We start from the raw sequence: 21,031 nt of genomic DNA, 5'->3' as shown, positions 1-21,031 counted from the left end.
CTCAACACTTCCTGGCTGCTGTGGAGGAGTCCTGCTTCACTTGGTAAAGCAAAAGCAGCCCTGAATTCTGAGCACTTCTTCACTCACTACCTGTTCTCCTGCTGTGGGATTGTCTCATGAAAAGCAGCCACCCAAAAGCAGTCACAGTGGCTTAATGACAGCTGGAGAGACTTTATGGTCTGACATCTGACCTGAGCTGCTTGGGACAAATCACTTCTCATCACAATCCAGAAGGCAGCAGGGGACCCTCTGAACAGAAGTGACAACATTTGGCCACTGTGCCCAAGACACCAACAACTTCAGCACAGGCAAAGCACCAGGAACCAAAACACTCTGGAGGTGCAGTATTTCAGGGTGCATCCCCCGCGTACCTCGGTGGGTGGCAGATGCTTCGCTGTGAGCTCCCACTGGAGGAACTCCTTCTGAAACCAGAGGAGGAGTCCCTGCTACTCACCATTGCTAACCATACGCCTGGCCACCTCCCAGAGGACCAGCCCAAAGGCCCAGATGTCCACTCTCTTGTAGGAGTCGAAGCAGTCTGCCTGGATGGTCTCATCCAGGACCTCTGGAGCCATGTAGCGCTTGGTGCCCACTCGGGGGTTGTTCCCCACATCCAGCTGGTTGGTGCTTTGGGAGTGCATCACTGCAAGGCCTGGAACACAGAACACAGCCACTCTTAGTCCCCTTTCATAGAATCATAGGATTGTCAGGGTTGGAAGGGACCTCAAGGCTCAGCCAGTTCCAACCCCCCTGCCATGGACAGGGACACCTCACACTACAGCAGCTTGCTCACAGCCACATCCAGCCTGGCTGCAAAAACCTCCAGGCATGAGGCTTCCACCACCTCCCTGGGCAACCTGTGCCAGGCTCTCACCACCCTCATGGGGAACAACTTCTTCCTAACATCCAATCTTAATCTACCCATTTCTGGTTTGGTTCTATTCCCCCCCAGTCCTATCACTCCCTGACACCCTCAAAAGTCCCTCCCCAGCTTTCTTGGAGCCCCCTTCAGATCCTGGAAGGCCACAATTAGGTCTCCTTGAAGCCTTCTCTTCTCCAGGCTGAACAGCCCCCACTCTCTCAGTCTGTCTCCACAGCAGAGCAGCTCCAGCCCTCTGCTCATCCTCGTGGCCCTTCTCTGGACACCTTCCAGCACCTCCAGATCCTTCCTGTGCTAGGGGCTCCAGAACTGGATGCAGTACTCCAGGTGGGGTCTCACCAGAGCAGAGTAGATGGGGAGAATCACCTCCCTCACCCTGCTGGCTGTGCTTCTCTTGCTGCAGCCTTTCCAACCATGGCAGCACCCTTTCAAAATGACAGTGAGCAGCAGCGACACCCTTCAGAGAGTTCAAAAAGAAGGAGCTGAGAGTCCAACTGTCCAAAGACCAAGTGGGTCAGCTCCAAACCAGCTCTGAGAAACAGCCCCTGTGCCCACAGCCTGAGGCCAATTATCTCCTGAGGGATCAGCATTAAGCACAGTTATTGCCCTGTTGCAAAACGTGGCCATTAAGTGTTTTGCAGCCACTGGATGTCAGCAGCGCTCCAGGCACGTCCGCGCAGAAGGCCGAGCATCTGCTGCTTGGAGGAAAACAATTCCATGCAGCATTCAACATTATTTATAGAACTTTGGGGTAGGTGGATACATCTGAGCTGTGGGGAAGGGAGGAAGGAAAAAGCCCCACACAACACACTGCAGGATGGACAGAGCCAGGTTAGCAAACACAGCTGGGAAATAAACCCCAGCGGGTTCGCAGCGGCTCGGAGAATAAACATCCTCCAGCTGAGCTAAAACCAGTCCCTCCAAACCACTCTACCTGGTTTCTGCTAATTACTAAACATTTAAGCAAAGAACATTATGTGAGGGACTAAATGAGTGCAAATTTGGAAACACACAGAGCCTTCCTTTTGCCACGGTAAACAAGAGGGGACTGCAAATTGAACAGCCAGAGGAGCATGACGGAGCCAAGCAGTCAAGACGATGACACAAACTCTCCCTCATTTCCCCCAGACCAGCCTGGCCAAGGACAACACACACCACTGAGTTTATTGGACATGAGTCTTCAAAAGCTTTTGAATTCAGTCCCCCCCCAAAAAAAACAACCCCAAACACATACACCTGACCTAGCACCAGATCATGAACTTCTTCTCCTTCCCAAACAGAACGCTGTTCTTCAACCCAGCACCCACCTGGAAACCGCTTGCCTACAACCGAGATGCACTTCAAGCAATTTCAAGCTGCCAAGGAGAAAAGTCCTGGTGGCACCTCTAGAAGGGTACCACCTACTGACCCCATGACTGCTGAGAAGAGGAACTGGAAAGCCTGCTCTCCAGGTGAAGGAGGACAGATACTGACACCTGGATGCATTCATTCACCGGTTCAGATTAACGCACGCAGCTGGATTGCCCCATTTAAGCGAACCAAGGTTAGGAAACAAACTTCCCTGTCAGACACTGAAGGCATCAAGGCTTTGGGGAGCTCTGTGGCAGCAGTGGCAAGACTCTAGCCAGCCAAAGTGGGCAGGACAGAGTCAATAGAACAGCAGGTCAAAGGCTGCACATCAGCGTCCCCCACAGCCCAGAAGCCCCCAGTGTTGCAATAGCCAGGGGACTGTGCTGGCGTAACCGGGGGCTGTCTCTGCACGAAGGCTGGGCAGCAGACACTGCACTGCTCCAGCTTCTCCTCACCCAGGAGGTCCCAGTGCACACTCAACTGAAGGGCAGGCAAGCACTCATCAGAAAAGCCACCTCTTGTAGCACTCCCTGCACCCTTCCTGCTCTCAGAGGGACACTCACCAGTCGGTACTGGAGGGGCAAGGGGCAGGAGGGAGAAGGAGCAGCAATGTGCTTTTTCTTCTCTTGGGATAAGCATTGCTCTGCTCTCCTATAAAGCTGCTCAATGAAGACCTAGCACCACATACATGAAGTGCTTCAGAAGGGCAGAACTCTTGCACAGGGCTGACAGACTGCAGCAGGACCAACACCCACCCCCTGGACTTGTCCACCCCACTGCTGCTTGGCCAGAAATTACCTGAAGCAGCCACAGTAACTTTACTGCTGTCTGCTTTCAGAGCTGAAGCCTGTTCTTATATGGGTACACTGCAGGTCCAGAACCTACTGTGGCCAGGAGAAGCCCAGCTCAGCTCTGGACAGCTGTCAAGAATGTTCCCACCTGCTCTTAGTGCCATTTCTCCTGCATGGTGCATGTGTTGGAATGAAGCACGCCAGAGGAGGTAAAAGACAAAGCTATGGAGAAAACATGCCAGAAGCAACAAGCTCTTTGTGACTCCTGTACAGGTAAGGAACAAAGAAGATGTCAGACACACAGCTGAGGGTTTCACTCTTTAAAGAGCAGCTATTTTACCTCCACAAGAACCAACTGGAAAAGGTTCACAGCTGTGCTCTCTCAGGAAACATCAAGTGCCTGAAGCCTCTAGATCAAGCAGTAGATGTCACTTTACTAGTGTGCTGTCAACACCAGCTCATGCTGCCCCTCCTCAATGTGAGGTACAAACTGACTTAGAAGCCACTCTCTGAAGCTCTGTATTTTCAACTCACTGCTCTGGTTTCAACTTGCTGTTCCAGCTGCACCTTTAGAGAGGGCAAAGTGTGTGGCTTTCACGTTTTCCCCCCCTCTCTCTCATGTCCCACAAGCAAAATTCTGCAGTGAAAAAAGGAAAATCAGATCTCAATCTCCTCATGGCCTTTGTCCAGCCAATGACTCCCCAGTGGTATTGTTCTACTGCTATTTTCTCCCTTGTCTTCAGAGAAAACAGGAACACAACCTGGCCAGACATGTCCTCGAGGTGCAAACCAGCCACACTGCTGCAATTCTTCCTCAGCATCCTACCAGCTTCTAGTCTACAACCAACAGGTCATGGATAACCCAGTCTGGGGCTGAATGAATTATCCAGCAGAAGCCTTAGTGCTGGATGCAGCTAGGGAGCTTGGGACAGTGCATGCAGAGTGCCTGTCGCTGGAAATACCTTTATTGGCTCCGAGGGGAGCTGCAGCCTAATAACTGCTGCTTTTTGGCATTCGTGAAGGGAATTCAACAAGGAAAAGGGAAGAGAAGGTGCAGGACGTCAGCCCCGCTCCTGAACGCAGCGGAGGCTCCGCGGCGTTTGCGGGCTCCAAGCGCCCTCTAGTGGCCGCTGCCAGCCCTGAGGGCAGCACCCCGGCACAGGAAGAGGCGGCGGGTGTCAAGGGTACCGAAAGGCTCTCGGGGCCGGAGCTGCCCAGGGGTCGTGACTCGTGCAGGAAGGGACTCGGGACGGCCCAGGGAAGGCAGCTCACCCAGATCGGCTATGCAGCACTGCCCGTTCTTCTTCACCAGGATGTTCTTGCTCTTGAGGTCGCGGTGGGAGATGGCGGGCTTGCCCTGGGTGCCGAAGATCTCGATGTGCAAATGCGCCAGCCCACTGGCGATGGACAGGACGATGCGCAGGCAGCTGACTGTGTCCAGGGTGGTGAGCTGCAGGTAGTCATAGAGGGACCCCATCTCGTGGTAGTGGGTGATCAACCACAGCTGGGTGCTGGAGTTCCTGGAAGTCATGTCGGATGCAATGAAACCTGGTGAGGGAGGAAAGAGAAAGAACAACAATGAAGCGAAGAGAGCTCCTCCAAGATTCCCCAAGTGCAGAGCCACTGCTGCTAGGCCTCTCCTGCAGTTTGCCACTCTGCTTAATTGAACTCCCTCACATGCTGCCCTGAGGACAGACTGCAGGTGTTCCTGGCATCACACAGAAACATAGAACTGTCAGGGTTAGGAGGGACCTCAAGGCTCAGCCAGTTCCAAACCCCCTGCCATGGCCAGGGACACCTCACACTACAGCAGGTTGCTCACAGCCACATCCAGCCTGCCTGAAAACACCTCCAGGGATGAGGCTTCCACCACCTCCCTGGGCAACCTGTGCCAGTGCCTCACCACCCTCATAGGGAACAACTTCTTCCTCACATCCAATCTCAATCTACCCATTGCTAGTTTTGTTCCATTCCCCCCAGTCCTGTCACTCCCTGACACCCTCAAAAGTCCCTCCCCAGCTTTCTTGGAGCCCCCTTCAGACACTGGAAGTCCACAGTAAGGTCTCCTCAGAACCTTCTCTTCTCCAGACTGAACAGCCCCAACTCCCTCAGTCTGTCCTCACAGCAGAGCAGCTCCAGCCCTCTGCTCATCCTTGTGGCCCTTCTCTGGACACACTCCAGCTCCTTCCTGTGCTAGGGGCTCCAGAACTGGACACAGTACTCCAGGTGGGGTCTCACCAGAGTAGAGTAGAAGGAGAAAATCACCTCCCTTGACCTGCTGGCCACACTTCTCTTGATGTAGCCCAGGGTCTGATTTGCTTTCTGGGCTGCAAGTGCTCACTGCTGGCTCCTGTTGAGCTTTTCATCCCCCAGCACCCCCAGGTCCTTTTCTCCAGGGCTGCTCTCAAGCCAGTCCCTGCCCAGCCTAAATCAGGGCTTGGGACTGCCCTGACCCAGATGCAAGACCTTGCATTTGGTCTTGTTCAGCTTCATGAGATTGGCTTGGGCCCACCTCTCCAGCCTGAGATTTGTGCAGCTCCAGCTCAGGTCTACCCACAAGAGCACACCATGCCTTTTGTCAGTCACATCAAGCACAACTACTTTTTAGTAGCACATACTTTAAAAAAAAATTAAGTTGCCTTCTCCCCCCCGCCACACACACTTCTTTCTGAAGGGCTTGAGGGCAGGGAAGTATCCAGTCTAAATGAACCAAACACACACAACCCCAGGATGTAGCACATCTGCTGCTGTCTGCTCAAGAGCCCCACCCTGGAAAGCAGAAGCACATCCAGCAGAGGAATCCTAAGTAACCATTTCCATTTCTGAGGCCAAGCAGCTGCCAGCACAGGCAGATGAGAATCACAGAATTGTTTGGGTTGGAAAAGACCTCTGAGGTTGAGTCCAACCATCAAGACCTCGGATCCAGGCTGGAAAGGACCTCTGAGATCAAGCCCAGAAGAGGGTTAGATATCTCTATGTGTCATGCCCAGTAAAAGGACCCTAGATGCTGTGCCAGCTTCACATTCACAGCTAAGGTAAGGCTGTCAGAGCACCTCCAACCACCCTTGACCTGCCAAAAGCCTGTCATAGTATCATAGCATCAGTCAGGGTTGGAAGGGACCACAAGGATCATCTAGTTCCAACCCCCCTGCCATGGGCAGGGACACCCCACACTAGATGAGCCTGGCCAGAGCCTGGGCTTAAACACCTCCAGGGACAGGGCCCCAACCACCTCCCTGGACAACCCATTCCAGGGCTTCACCACTCTCATGGGGAAGAACTTCCTCTTCACATCCAGTCTGAATCTCCCTGCCTCCAGCTTCATTGCACTCCCCCTAGTCCTATCACTACCTGAGATCCTGAGAAGTCCTTCCCCAGCCTTCTTGTAGCCCCTTTCAGATCCTGGAAGGCCACAATTAGGTCACCTCGGAGCCTTCTCTTCTCCACACTGAACAGCCCCAGCTCCCTCAGTCTGTCAGAAGGTCAAGAGAGAGGATTCTTCCCCTTTACACTGCTCTTACAAGACCCCCACCTCAAATACTGCATCCAGTTCTGGTGTCTCCAACAGAAGGAGGACAGAGCTGTTGGAACATGTCCAGAAGCGGGCCACAAAGATGATCCAAGGGCTAGAACATCTCTACTCTGAGGATAGGCTGAGGGAGCTGGGGTTGTTCAGCTTGAAGAAGACTCCAGGGGCACCTCATAGCTGCCTTCCAATTCCTGAAGGGACCCTACAGGAAGGCTGGAGGGACTTCATAAGGGTGTCTAGAGACAGGACAAGGGGGAAATAGTTTTAAGACAAGGGAAAGCAGGGTTTGACTGGATCTTAGGAAGAAGCTCTTCAGCATGAGGGTGGTGGAACTCTGGAATAGGTTGCCCAGGGAGGTTGTGGCTGCTTCCTCCCTGGGGGTGTTCAAGACTACGCTGGATGAGGCCTTGAGCAGCCCGAGTCTAGTTGTGAAGCATTCCTGCCCATGGCAAGGAGGTTGGAGTAGATGATCTCTAAGGTCCCTTCCAGCCTAAGCCATTCTATGATCTTTGAGGTCCCTTCCAATTCAAACCATTCTATGATTACCCAAAACAAGAAGTGTCTTAAAATCGAGCCCCTTCCTGTTACCTCAGAAGTCATCCCGTAGCAGCACACTCTCGCCCCCAACAGCTTATAGCTGGGAAGCAACAACAGTTTTCATTTCCAAGTGAGAGGAAGAAACCCTGTTTGTGAAAAGCCCACAGAGGACATTTGTCAGAGAGAACACCCACTGCTTTCTCTCCTGAAGTCAGATTCCTGCACAACATGACGCCCCTGGAAGCTGTGATGCTGTTTAATAGCGCAGCTACAAAACTCTCTCCGCTAGCCAACAAACCTGACAGTTATCAAGAAAGACTCCAGGCAGCCAGAGGAACATGGGGAAGGCCTAATGCAATTTCAGCCAAGCTGCTGGCTCTCAGGGGAAGGGAAGTTCAATAACTCCTATTTCAGGAGGCCACCAAATGGTTTTTATAGTAGCAGAGCAACGGCTTCAGGAAACATTAGAGAAACGCCGAGCAGGGTGAGTGGCGGTGCCCAGGAACATTCTCTGACAGGAAACAAGACTAAGGAGCCTGAGCAGAACTGCTTCAAGACAGACAGATTGCAGGTGAAGGCAAGTCAGCACTCAGGAAACAGGCTGCTGCTTTGATTTGCCAAGGTAGCACACACCAGGGAGAGGAGGTCACATCTGCCAGGAATCAAAAGGGCTGCTTAAACTTCAGCCGTGGCACACGACACCAAAAGCAATCTTCTGAGCTCTGAGGAAAGGAGCACACAAGGTACAGAGGATGCAGGAGACTCAAAATCAGCACCCTTTCATATTTACAGGGAAATGATACACACCACAAAGGGGCAGCTACACTTGAAATCCAAACAGCAGAGGGGCTTGGTATGACCCTGAGCAGAGAAGAAAGTGATGGACTGGCACTGCACTTTGCTCAGGCACAAGCAAAAGCATTCAAATGTTTAAATCCACTATAAATTCCACCCCACTTCTTCTCCCTCTATTTCCCCCAGGCAAGCTGAAGCTGTAAGGAAACACAGATCCACCAGACCTTCCTTCTCCACCTCACACTGTGCCCTGTGGTTGCCCTACAACAAGAGCTGCAAGGCTGAACTCTCAGCACGTGGGGCTGTGGGACCTCCTGCCTCCTCTGCACAGCCTGCTGCCCACACCCCGTTAATCTGGCAGACTGCTTCTTGCCAGACCCTTGCAGGAGGGCAACCAAGGTTCCTACCACACTTTCTCCAGTGGACACTCAAGTTTCAGCACCTTCCTGGCAAGGCTTCCTTTTAAAGCTTCCCTTCAGCTGTTTTAATCACAAATACAAGATCCTAACCCTCAGACTGCAAGATCCTGGTCAATGTGAGCTGCTCCATTCACTCAACTTTCACAGTATCACCAAGGTTGGAAGAGACCTCAAAGATCATCAAGTCCAACCTGTCACCCAGCACCTTATGACTAAACCATGGCACCAAGTGCCACATCCAATCCCCTCTTAAACACCTCCAGGGATGGTGACTCCACCACCTCCCTGGGCAGCACATTCCAATGGTGAACAACTCTCTCTGTGAAGAACTTTCTCCTCACCTTGAGCCTAAACTTCCCCTGGTGCAGCTTAAGACTGTGTCCTCTTGTTCTGGTGCTGGTAGCTAGAGAGAAGAGACCAACCCCCACCTGGCTACAACCTCCCTTCAGGGAGTTGTAGAGGGCAATGTGGTCTCCCCTGAGCCTCCTCTTCTCCAGGCTAAGCAACCCCAGCTCCCTCAGCCTCTCCTCACAGGGCTGTGCTCAGGGCCCCTCACCAGCCTTGTTGCCCTTCTCTGGACACATTCAAGTGTTTTGATGTCCTTCTTAAACTGAGGGGCCCAGAACTGGACACAGGACTCAAGGTGCAGCCTAACCAATGCAGTGTACAGGGGCAGAATGACCTCCCTGCTCCTGCTGGCCACACTGTTCCTAATGCAGGCCAGGATGCCATTGGCCTTCTTGGCCACCTGGGCACACTGCTGGCTCATGTTTAGGCAGCTGTCAATCAGCACCCCCAGGTCCCTCTCTGTTTGGAAGCTCTCCAGCCACTCTGACCCCAGCCTGTAGCTCTGCATGGGGTTGCTGTAGCCAAAGTGCAGCACCCAGCACTTGGACTTGTTGAATGCCATCCTGTTGGACTCTGCCCATCTGTCCAGTCAGTCAAGGTCCTTCTGCAGAGCCTTTCTACCCTCTAACTGACCAACATCTGCTCCCAGCTTGGTGTCACCTGAAAATCTGCTGATGACTGTCTCAATCCCCCCATCCAGATCATCAATGAAGAGATTAAAGAGGATGGGGCCCAGCACTGATCCCTGGGGGATGCCACTGGTGGCTGGCCTCCAGCTGGATGTGGCACCATTCACCACATTTGCACCAAGCCACACTAGGAGACCCCAACACAGGTGTCCTGCTTACCTAGGATGTTTTCGTGCCGCAGCAGTACAGTGTTGTACAACTCAGTCTCCCTGAACCAGGACTTCTCATCCCTTGAAGAGAAGATCTTCACAGCAACATTTTCTCCTTGCCACTGACCCCTCCAAACTTCTCCATAGCGGCCCTTTCCTGGTGGGGGAGGGGGAAAAAACAACACAGGAAAAGTGGTCAGCTAACAGACTTCAGAGGGCAGAAGGCCAGGTTTAACCAACAGGCTGGAAACCCAACAGTCATGGCCCAGCTATCACACTGGTGTAGTTTGATCACCTCTGCACATGCTTTTTACCACTTCACAGTCATGCTGTGCTCTGCTGGCCCTTAATTTCTCCTCTTGGTTTCAACAGCAAGCTCTGAGAGCAGGAACACTGGTTGTGTCTGTACCAAGCAGGGATCAGAACTCAGCTACCAGAACTGAAACTGCTTCCACAGCTTAGGCAGCACACTGCAAGGCTGGTGTCTACCACCCAATCAGACGCATGGACTCTCCAGTTTGGAGGACAGGAAGGACAGGCAGTGCTGGGGATGCAGCCTTTACATCCCTGTAACACCATCAGCCCTTGCAGAAACAGCACTGCTAGACACCTCAAACCCCAGCCCTGGCCTGAGGGGATCAGGACTGTAGTGGTGAGAGAAAGTTCACAAGGACACACTGTCTGCATGCTAGGCTTTTTACCTAAATAGCTGAGAATAAAAGCATGAAGTGATCAGATACCCAGGAGCAAAGCAACATTCTGGACAAGGCACACTGGGCAGGTTGTGGTCGTTGCCATTTTCACCACAGCCCCAGTACAACAGCCTGGTGCTTTGTGCAAGCTGTGACAACAATAAATCCCCAAACTGGGCCCTTCAGTGCTCTGTGCTCTTTAGAGGCACTTGTGGGTCAGCAGCAGGTAGAACCAAAGGAAGAAAACACCCAACCCTGATGTCCTAATGCTGCCATACAGAAGACCCTTCCTGCACAAGCATTCTCTGCTCTCCAGCCCAGCATGCACGGCCTCTGGAGAGTGCCAGCTGAACCAGCCTGGGAGCAGATAAAATTCCAGGCTTACAGATATGCACAAGAGAGATGCCTCTGTTCCACAGGCAAAGTCCTCATGCACCTCATCCTCTGCAGTTTCTGAGGAAGAGCCACTGCAGAGCAGCAGAGGACTTCATGTCAGTGTCAACATTTGTGCCTCCTCAATACAAACCACCAGCAAAACACGCTGGGAAAGTGTAGGCCCAGGCCCTGCAGATTGCTCTGGCTTGGATGGGTTTGATTTAATGCCCTGCAGAGCTCAAACTCCTGACTTACACAAAGGTGTCACTTCTGAGTGCAAATGGCTGCAGCAGCAGCTAAAACCATTTCAAGCAGTCTTTTGCCTACATTTTCACCCCTTGCTCGCTCACCTCTCCAGTGCCAGCACAGCACCTTAGCTCAACATCACTGCCTCAGGGTGGCTTTGACCCAAATGTTCCCTCAACTGACTACACTCCTATTTAACATCACCCAATTAAAAATGTATGGATGCTGAAGAGAAATTGAATGGAGCTTCAAATTAACACTGAATTCCTGTTGAAAGCCCACAAGAGTTTTAGGAAAGAATTACTGGAGAGATTCTCTCTCCAAGGAGAAAAGCAGCAGGAGTACATCATGCCTATGTGGTCCCAAAGCAGGAGTGCAGAGCAGTGAGCTCCAGACCACTTGTGTCCTCATTTGAGTGGCACAATGTCACAGGAGGTGTGTCTTGGGTTTTTCAAATGCCACTGTGCTTGATGCTTCAGCTCCACATCTCCCATCCAGATGATCCTGCACTGACTCTACAGCTTTCCAATTGAACACCATTTAATAAACAAATGCTTGCTTCACAGTTTGACAGTTTCAAGCTTCACACTGAGCTTGCTTTTCTAAAAAGCTACATTTATTTGGCTTACAAAGTACCCAAAGGAGTCTGCTTTGCATTTTCTAACATCACCTGACCCAGGGTTAGGCTTTGCTATGCTAAAGCACAGGTAATATTTGTCCCTTTTTATTGCAAAGGTGTGAAAGGGATTCTTTTCACTCCACTTTCCAAACCCAAACAGGTTCCAATCAGCTGAGGCCTGAAAGGTTTCATAGATTACATCAGGAAGTGAGGAAACCCAGTGGATGGGATGGGAGTTGTGAAGCCTTCTCTCTGCACAGCTTCCAGGGCTCAGCCCCAGCTGTGAAGGAGAATGAGAAGATACCAACCTACACACTCCACCAGCGTGATCTGGCGAGCCACCGTTCTTTGCACCAAGAAGGGAAGTCCAGAACCACTGCCAGATGTGCAGGAATGGTCCAGTAAGTCCTGTTCAAAAGCAAGAGCAGAAGTTCACACCCTGTGAGAGCTCCATGCATCCCCCGAGCGCACACAGGTTCACCGCACGGCGGTGCGGGGGGAGGCAGAGCTCGCTGGCATCTGAAGGGCTCTGGTGACGCTCAGGGCCAGGACATAGCCTTGCCACCAGCACACAAATGGGCAGAGAATGTCCTTCACAAGGTTTTGCCCCTGTAAAGCACAGGAGAGGCTGATGGAGGAGCTACACCTTTGGCATCGTCACTGTGCCTGGGAAGTTTCCCCAGTGACCACGGATAACTGCAAAGCAGGAGACAGGAGCGTTCCCTGCATCACATTACGTTGAGATGCAGGGAAAAAGAGTTTCCACAATGAGACATTTTTATCAGTTCCTGGTATTCTAGAATAGAATAAACCAGGTTGGAAGAGACCTTCAAGATCATTGCATCCAACCTGTCATCCAACACCACCCAAACAACTAACCCATGGCACCAAGCACCCCATCAAGTCTCCTCCTGAACACATCCAGTGACGGCGACTCCACCACCTCCCCAGGCAGCCCATTCCAATGGGCAATCACTCTCTCTGTATAGAACTTCCTCCTAACATCCAACCTAAACCTCCCCTGGCACAGCCTGAGACTGTGTCCTCTTGTTCTGGTGCTGGCTGCCTGGCAGAAGAGACCAACCTCTGCCTATCTACAATCTCCCTTCAGGGAGTTGTAGAGAGCAATAAGGTCACCCCTGAGTCTCCTCTTCTTCAGGCTAAGCAACCCCAGCTCCCTCAGCCTCTCCTCATAGGGCTTGTGTTCCAAACCCCTCACCAACTTTGTTGCCCTTCTCTGGACATGCTCCAGCAAGTCAACCTCCTTCCTAAACTGAGGGGCCCAGAACTGGACACAGGACTCAAGGGGTGGCCTAACCAGTGCTGAGTACAGAGGCACAATGACCTCCCTGCTCCTGCTGGCCACACTGTTCCTGATGCAGGCCAGGATGCCATTGGCCCTCCTGGCTGCCTGGGCAGACTGCTGGCTCATGTTCAGCCTACCATCAACCAGTACCCCCAGGTCCCTCTCTGCCTGGCTGCTCTCCAGCCACTCTGACCCCAGCCTGTAGCTCTGCATGGGGTTGTTGTGGCCAATGTGCAGAACCTGGCACTTAGATGTGTTCAATCTTCTGCCCTTGGACTCTGCCCATCTGCCCAGCCTGTCGAGGTCTCTCTGCAGAGCCTCTCTACCCTCCAGCAGATCAACTCCTGTCCCCAGCTTGGTGTCATCAGCAAATTTACTGATGATGGACTCAATGCCCTCATCCAGATCATCAATAAAGATGTTAAAGAGCACAGGGCCCAGCACTGATCCCGGGGGCACACCACTAGTGACTGGCTGCCAGCTGGCTGTGGCACCATTCACCACCACTCTCTGGGCTCAGCCTCCAGCCAGTTCTTAACCCAGCTCAGAGTGCTGCTGTCCAAGCCATGGGCTGACAGCTTGGCCAGCAGTTTGCTGTGGGGGACGGTGTCAAAGGACTTGCTGAAGTCCAGGTAGACCACATCCACAGCCTGCCCCACATCCACCAGGCAGTCACCTGGGCATAGAAGGAGATCAGGTTGGTCAGGCAGGACCTGCCCTTCCTAAATCCATGCTGGCTGGGCCTGATCCCTTGATCCCTGGCATGGCAGCCAGACTTCAGACTGTAAACTTCTATAAAGCCATGAATAAGACTCTACTTGAACGTTAGAAGCCGATCAGCCTTGTCAAGTGCCAATACCCAGCTCCTCTTCTGCTCTGCTAGCTCAAAGCATTTACAGCTCTATTACTGGACTTTTACTTCCCTTACAAAGGGCAAGAGAATAATAATTTTAAGAATGCACCATAACAATAACAGACTTTCTAGCATCTCCAGCAAGCTGCACTTCTGGGCTTTAACCAGCTCCCCATGAAACCTCATGCCTCCTAACAACACTTCAATGAGTGCTCCAGCAAAAGACAAGCTGGGAATGGCAGGAGGCTGCTGTTTTGCTTTTTAATGCAAACAGACCTCATTTTCCTTCCTGCTTGTATCAGAGGGGAAAGAAAATAAACCACACACACAAAAAAAAACCCCAACCCAAACAAACTTATCTGCAGTCACTGTAAAAACAAGATCCGAGGAGGCCACAGCTCTTTCCCCTCCCCTGTGGGAAGCTTAAGGAGGGCTTGAAGCATTTGCTGCACTGTGGAGACTAATCCTAAATACAAACTGATGTGTAGCAAACCTAGGATTTAAAACACAAAGGAGAGGAAAAACCTGGAATTTAAGGGCCTGACTGCTTAACCTAACATTTAAGCAGCAAGGAACTAGCAATGGTTTTTTCACTTCCCCAGCTCTCCAGAGGCACTGCCATGATGAAGCTGAGAGGCTCTGACAGCCCAGAACAAACCAGCTCCATCAGACCAAGCCTTCACAGTTAGCAACTTCTCCTGCTTCCTTTAAAAACAAAAAATAATTTGGATGTGTTCTCTCAGGTTTTGTCACCATTTCCAAGGAACAATAAACGACCTCAAGTGCAAAAGGTTTGTGAACGGCGTGGAAATGGCCTCGCACAGATAAGAGCTGATAAACAGCTGGCAGGCAGGGCTTCAATACAAACCACCAGATGCACACGTGCCCAGCTCATGGGGAACAGCTCCAAACTGGCTGGTTTAAGCCAGTAACACAGAATAGAGCTCTGGGGGCTAATTAGAGAGAGCCAAAGGCATTAATGTTTACCAAGTCCAATTACATGTGCCCAAGCTGAAGCAAAAGAGGAGGGCAGCAGTAGAAAGGTTGCTGCAGTTTGTACCAGATTGACCCTGAAGTGCCAGCAGTGTGCCCAGGTGGCCAAGAAGGCCAATGGCATCCTTGCCTGCATCAGAAATAGTGTGGCCAGCAGGAGCAGAGAAGTCATTGTGCCCCTGTACTCAGCACTGGTTAGGCCACACCTTGAGTCCTGTGTCCAGTTCTGGGCCACTCAATTTAAGAAGGATATTGAGACTCTTGAATGTGTCCAGAGAAGGGCAACGAGGCTGGGGAGAGGCCTCGAGCACAGCCCTGTGAGGAGAGGCTGAGGGACCTGGGGTTGTTCAGCTTGGAGAAGAGGAGGCTCAGGGGAGACCTTATTGCTGTCTACATCTACCTGAAGGGTGGTTGTAGCCAGGAAGGGGTTGGTCTCTTTTCCCAGGCACCCAGCACCAGAACAAGGGGACACAGTCTCAAGCTGCACCAGGGGAAGTTTAGGCTCAAGATGAGGAGAAAGTTCTTCACAGAGAGAGTTGTTCACCATTGGAATGTGCTGCCCAGGGAGGTGGTGGAGTCACCATCCCTGGAGGTGTTCAAGAAGGGACTGGATGTAGCACCTGGTGCCATGGTTTAGTCACGAGGTCTGTGGTGACAGGTTGGACTTGATGATCTTTGAGGTCTCTTCCAACCTTGGTGATTCTGTGATCCTTCAGGTGCCTTCCAACCCTGACAATTCTGTGATTTTACAGAAATGCTTCTGCCTCAAAACAGAGGGAGCCAAGAAATAGCTTCCAGCTCCCCAGAATAGGTCCATTTGGAGCGGTCCCACAGATCTCTTACTGAATTCTCATAGCTGCTCTTGCAAAGCAGAGATCAACTTTCAGCTGAGGAGGTGCAGACATTTTCTAGGGTATTTTTTTTAGACCTAGCCAAAACTGCTACCCAAGCTGGTGGTAACCAGCACCTTCTAAGGAAGGCATCAAAGGTTATTCCTCACTTAAAGAGATATCCCTTTTGGTCTCTTTTTCCCACAGAGAGGAAACTGTGCAACCCCCAGAAAGAAAATACCCAGCCCATGTAGCATGTTATTAAAAATACTTCTGGTTTGGGTCATTTTCCTCCAGGCACTTCTCAAAGCTGCACTGCATGGATGTTATGGTGGGAAAGCACCAACATGGAAAATGTTTTCCAACCCTCCTGGTGTTGTTGAACAGATTCTTATCTTCCAAATGCAGGGAGGAGAAAAGTTCTCTTTGCACTGGTTTCAGAAGCAAGCACTCAGGCTGCCTCTGAAGGCTGAGCTCTGATAAAGCAGGGAAAGCTGCTGGGAACACTTCTTTCTCACCTCCAGTGGAAGGGTGAGATACATGAAGTCTTGAAAAAGGAGAAACACTTCCCCACGTTGTTTTGTTTTCCAGGGACTGTGTGAACAAGAACATACTCTAAAAGCTCAGTTTTGAGTAAGCAGCTCTCATCTCTTACAATTCCTGTCACTCTTCTGTCAACAAAATGTCACTCATTTCCTACTCATCCTAGAGCCCTTCTACCAAGATCATGGGAGTCAGGTTTGAAGTTTGTAGGAGTTATAAATATCTCTTTTCCCCTCCTAGCACCACATCTTTTCTGACCTTTCAGGCTGCTTTTAAGACACTTTCACACCCTTCCTATCCCTTTGGGCTCCTCCACAACCAGGCATTGCCTGATTTGCTCTTCAGACATCATTTCTGGGAACATCAGCAGCCTGACTACAGCTCAAAGGAGCTATGCCTGGAAAAGCTCTCTTTTGATGGCCAAGAAAGCCAGTGGCATCCTGGCTTGGATTAGAAGTGCTGTGTCCAGCAATAAGGAAGTGATTGTCCCCCTGTCCTTGGCACTGGTGAGGCCACGCCTCGAGTACTGTGTCCAGTTTTGGGCACCTCAATACAAAAGAGATGTGGAGGTGCTGGAGACAGTGCAAGGAAGCTGTGAAGGGCCTGGAGAATAAATCTGGTGAAGAGCAACTGAAGGAACTGGGGCTGTTCAGTCTGAAGAAGGGGAAGGGGAGATCTCATCACTCTCCACAACTACCTGAAAGGGCATTGTTGGGAGAAGATATCAGCACTAACCTCTCTGAGAAGAAGAGACCAAATGGGAATGGCCTCAAACTGTAACAGGTTAGGTTTAGACTGGACATTTTTCTCCACTACATTAGACAGGAACATTTTTCTCCACAGAAAGAGTAGTTACATTTCATGTACACTATGGATTTGTGAGCACTGAAGTTTCACCCCAGAAGCCCTCAAGGGGCAGCCAAGGGTCTTGTCACTGATGGGGCCACCTCTGGAGGGCACAAGGTAGGAGCCTGGAGGTGAAGGAGGCTGACACCAAGGTTCCCATCACTTACTGCCAAGGTGCTGTCCCCAACATTGGATGCAATCAGCCCCTCAATTGTGCCATATTCTGCATCTCTGGAGTTGAGCCTCTCCATGTGGTTCTTCCGTATCCTGCGGATGATCAGCACGGCCACGGCAGAGAACACCACCAGCACGATCACCGGAGCCAGGATCACAATGATCAGTGTTTCCATGCTGTAACCTGCAGCATCTCCTTGGAAGGTTTGGCCTGGGAAAGGAGAGGGGAGGAAGCAAACAAAAGGAAGATAAAAATAAACATGCAGATTCCCAGAGGAGGTGTTTGACAGCAACAGCACTGACACCACGCTTGACTTGGTAGCCACCCAGGCTGCAAGGGAGGCTGTGAATAGAATGGAGTTAACCAGGTTAGAAAAGACCTTTGAGATCATCAAGTCCCACCTATCACCCAACACCATCTAAGCAACTAAACCATGGCACCAAGCACCCCAGCCAGTCTCTTCCTAAACACCTCCAGGGACGATGACTCCACCACCTCCCTGGGCAGCACATTCCAATGGCCAATCTCTCTTGCTGGGAAGAGCTGAAGAGCTTCTTGCTAACATCCAGCCTAAACCTCCCCTGGCACAGTTTGAGACTGTGTCCTCTTGTTCTGGTGCTGCTTGCCAGGGAGAAGAGACCAACCCCCACCTGGCTACAACCTCCCTTCAGGGAGTTGTAGAGAGCAAGGTCTCCCCCTGAGCCTCCTCTTCTCCAGGCTAAGCAACCCCAGCTCCCTCAGCCTCTCCTCGTAGGGCTGTGTTCGAGTCCTCTCCCCAGCTTTGTTGCCCTTCTCTGGACACCTTCCAGCACCTCAACATCTTTCCTAAACTGAGGAGCCCAGAACTGGACACAGGACTTGAGGTGTGGCCTAACCAGTGCTGTGTACAGGGGCAGAATGACCTCCCTGCTCCTGCTGGCCACACTGTTCTTGATGCAGGCCAGGATGCCACTGGCCCTCTTGGCTGCCTGGGCACACTGCAGGCTCATGTTCAGCCTACCATCCCACTCCCACCCCAGCAGAGGATAGCTGAACCTTTCCTCTGCCTCTAAATGCCCTATTTACCAGGGAGGCTCCCACCTTTAGAAGAAGGCAGCCGGGCAGTGATGTTCATGTTGCACAGGTAGCCTTGGCAGCACTCCACCGCCTGGTCGGGAGAGGGAGGCGTTTTGCAGGTCATCTTCCCTTGTTCATAGACTTGGAAGCAGCCCTTCTGGTAGACCTTGGCACCGTCATTAATGCTCAGGGAAGCAAAGCACTGCTGGCCATGGCACCGGTCTCTATTCCCGCAGGACGTGCCTTCACACACGCATTCGTAGTGGACCATCTTTAGCTTTAGTTCATCATCTGTAAGAGGGCAGTTGAGGAAAAGAGCTTAACAGAGTCAGTTATAGAGATAACCGAATCGTCAAGACAATGAAACCTCTGCAAAGAAAGAGATCTCACTTGAGGCTAGCGCTGAGGAACCACCAAGTAGGAGCTAACGATACCAATTGAGCCGATTGAGCAAGACAAAGCCAGGAGCTGGCACCATCAAAGGGATGCCAGTCATATCTGCCCTCTTCAAGTACTCAGATCTGGAGAGTTCAGTGGCATTCTGCAGGAGCTCTGGCACACACCCTGCTGGGGGCACTCAGCAAGGGGAGGCAGCTGCACAGGGACACACCGCAGAGGGCAAGCCCCAACAAACTGCATTTAAACCAGGTCTGCTGAGCCACATCCCACTTCTACGTGGAAACAGTTACACTGGAGCGTTCTGGAAATTACTTGAACTAAACCAAAGGAAGGACATTTAAAGGTGCCACGGACACAGTGCCACAGGATGCAGAGCAAGTGCTGGGTCCTGCATCTGGGTCGAGGCAATCCCAGGCACAAATCCAGGCTGGGCAGTGACTGGCTGGAAAGCAGCCCTGAGGAGAGAGACTTGGGGGTACTGGTGGACAAAAAGCTCAACATGAGCTCTCAGTGTGCACTTGCAGCCCGCAAAGCCAATCAGATCCTGGGCTGCATCAGGAGAAGTGTGGCCAGCAGGTCGAGGGAGGTGATCCTCCCCCTCCACTCAGCTCTGGTGAGACCCCACCTGGAGTACTGCCTCCAGTTCTGCAGCCCCTATTACAAGAGGGATATGGAGGTGCTGGAAGGTGTCCAGAGAAGGGCCAGGAGGATGAGCAGAGGGCTGGAGCACCTCTCCTGTAAGGACAGACTGAAGGAGTTGGGGCTGTTCAGTCTGAAGAAGAGAAGGCTCCGAGGTGACCTAATTGTGGCCTTCCAGTATCTGAAGGGGGCCTACAGGAAGGCTGGGGAGGGACTGCTCAGGATCTCAGGGAGTGATAGGACTAGGGGGAATGGAATGAAGCTGGAGGTGGGGAGATTCAGGCTGGATGTGAGGAGGAAGTTCTTCCCCATGAGAGTGGTGAAGCCCTGGAATGGGTTGTCCAGGGAGGTGGTTGAGGCCCCATCCCTGGAGGTGTTTAAGCCCAGGCTGGACGAGGCTCTGGCCAGGCTGATGTAGTGTGGGGTGTCCCTGCCCATGGCAGGGGGGCTGGAACTAGATGATCCTTGTGGTCCCTTCCAACCCTGACTGATACTATGATATAGCTCACTGCAGAAGTGACCTTCCTGGGAAGTCTGGCCCTGGGGCCACAGAGAGAAGTGGCAGCAAGCCCAACACCTCCCTCCCAGTTCCAGGTGCCTCTGCTGAGTAAGAGGAAAGGGTCTGCAAGGAAGCCAGGAAAGGCTTGCAGTGCTAGGACTAGAGGGAATGGATTGAAGCTCAAGAAGGGGAGATGTAGAACGGGGATTAGGAAGAAATTCTTTCCAGTGAGGGTGGGGAGACACTGGAACAGGTTGTCTGGGGAGGTTGTGGATGCTCCCACCCTGGAGGTGTTCAAAGCTAGGTTGGATCAGGCCTTGAGCAACCTGACCTTGTAGAAGGGGGTCAAAACAAGGTGATCTTTGAGGTGCCTTCCAACCCAAACCATTCTGTGATTCTATGAACTTAAGATTTAGAGTAGGAAACTAACCCAAGGCTCTTCAGCCAAGTGCCTGGAGATACCTAGCTGGGACAAACCCACCCTCCCCACCAGAGCCATGCACATGGCTTCAGGGCATGGCATGAGCTTTTCAGCTCAGCACATAGGTCACTCTGGTCTCCTCCACAGGAGGGGACACCACTCCCCACCAGCTAACGGGGAACACTGGAAGCTCTCTGGTTGCCTGGAGAGCAGAGGTGCTGGTAGTGGCAAACGGTGCCCTTGCAGCTGGCAGGGTGGAGGCAGGGCTAGGCAGGACAGAAGCAGGCACTGCTCTGGCACACACATTTATGGTGACTTCACTCACGTTCTCCTCCTCAGCTCCAGCCCATCAGAAAAGCTCCCAGCCACAAATGCAGTGGACACTCCTAAAATAGGAGCTGAGCACACCATGCGTGGGACCTCTCCAGGCTATCATTAGAGCTGCCCACTGGGAATCCAGCCCTGCTTGTTTCCCCCCCCCTCCTCCCACAGTGGACCAGCATACAAAGAGAATTTTCCATTTCTGAACCAGGAACAAACACTGAATTAGGGAAAGAATCTGAAATCAGACAGGGGCTGTCATGCTGACTTCCAGCGCTGGCACGCCACCCCTGAGCAGCAGCTTCATTCATTTGGGGGAATTGTTTGAAAGGAATAAAGTATCATGCCCAAAATTCCCCAAAACCCCAAGTTCTGCTCCTTCTCCTCCCACAAAAGCAGCAGGAAAACACATCTGGCATTGCAACACACGAGCCCTTCATCTGGGGTTGTCATCCAGAGGCACAGACCTACCAGGGGCTTCCTCCCCAGGCACGGTCACAGCTGCCAAAGAGCAGCAGATCCACACCTTTGGCAAGGACAGCCCTCCCAGCAGTCCCTCAGCAGCAGGGATTTTGGTGCCTCCCAGAGGGGGCAGCATTTCTGGTGCCACTGAGGAGCACCAGCCTGTGAGGAGCCAGCTGAGGGGGTCTGCAGGAACAGCAGAAGTAGGTGCTCTGTGGAGCAGGAGAACTGAAGTACCATCTGAGAGACAGCCATCTGCAATCAAGAGG

The 21,031-nt window shown here is 52.1% G+C and overlaps 1 protein-coding gene across 3 annotated transcripts in view; it reads right to left on the bottom strand.

Annotated features, from left to right (window-relative positions):
* Window positions 1–21,031, bottom strand: part of ACVR1 (activin A receptor type 1) — a 66,701-nt gene that overhangs the window by 3,586 nt on the left and 42,084 nt on the right. For all 3 annotated transcript variants that reach the window (XM_068139189.1, XM_068139190.1, XM_068139191.1), the window contains 6 exons: window positions 18,046–18,312; window positions 16,958–17,175; window positions 11,728–11,827; window positions 9,498–9,644; window positions 4,294–4,569; window positions 455–652 (listed from right to left, as the gene is read on the bottom strand). In XM_068139189.1, coding sequence (XP_067995290.1) covers window positions 455–652; window positions 4,294–4,569; window positions 9,498–9,644; window positions 11,728–11,827; window positions 16,958–17,175; window positions 18,046–18,292 — 1,186 coding nt within the window. In that variant the 5' untranslated portion in view covers window positions 18,293–18,312. The remainder of the gene's footprint in view (window positions 1–454; window positions 653–4,293; window positions 4,570–9,497; window positions 9,645–11,727; window positions 11,828–16,957; window positions 17,176–18,045; window positions 18,313–21,031) is intronic.

This window comes from Melanerpes formicivorus, unplaced genomic scaffold, assembly GCF_026170545.1.
Source record: "Melanerpes formicivorus ecotype bairdi unplaced genomic scaffold, bMelFor1.0.p_v2 SCAF_5, whole genome shotgun sequence".
NCBI classification, from domain to species: Eukaryota; Metazoa; Chordata; class Aves; order Piciformes; family Picidae; genus Melanerpes; species Melanerpes formicivorus.
This window is presented reverse-complemented; position numbering and strand designations above follow the sequence as displayed.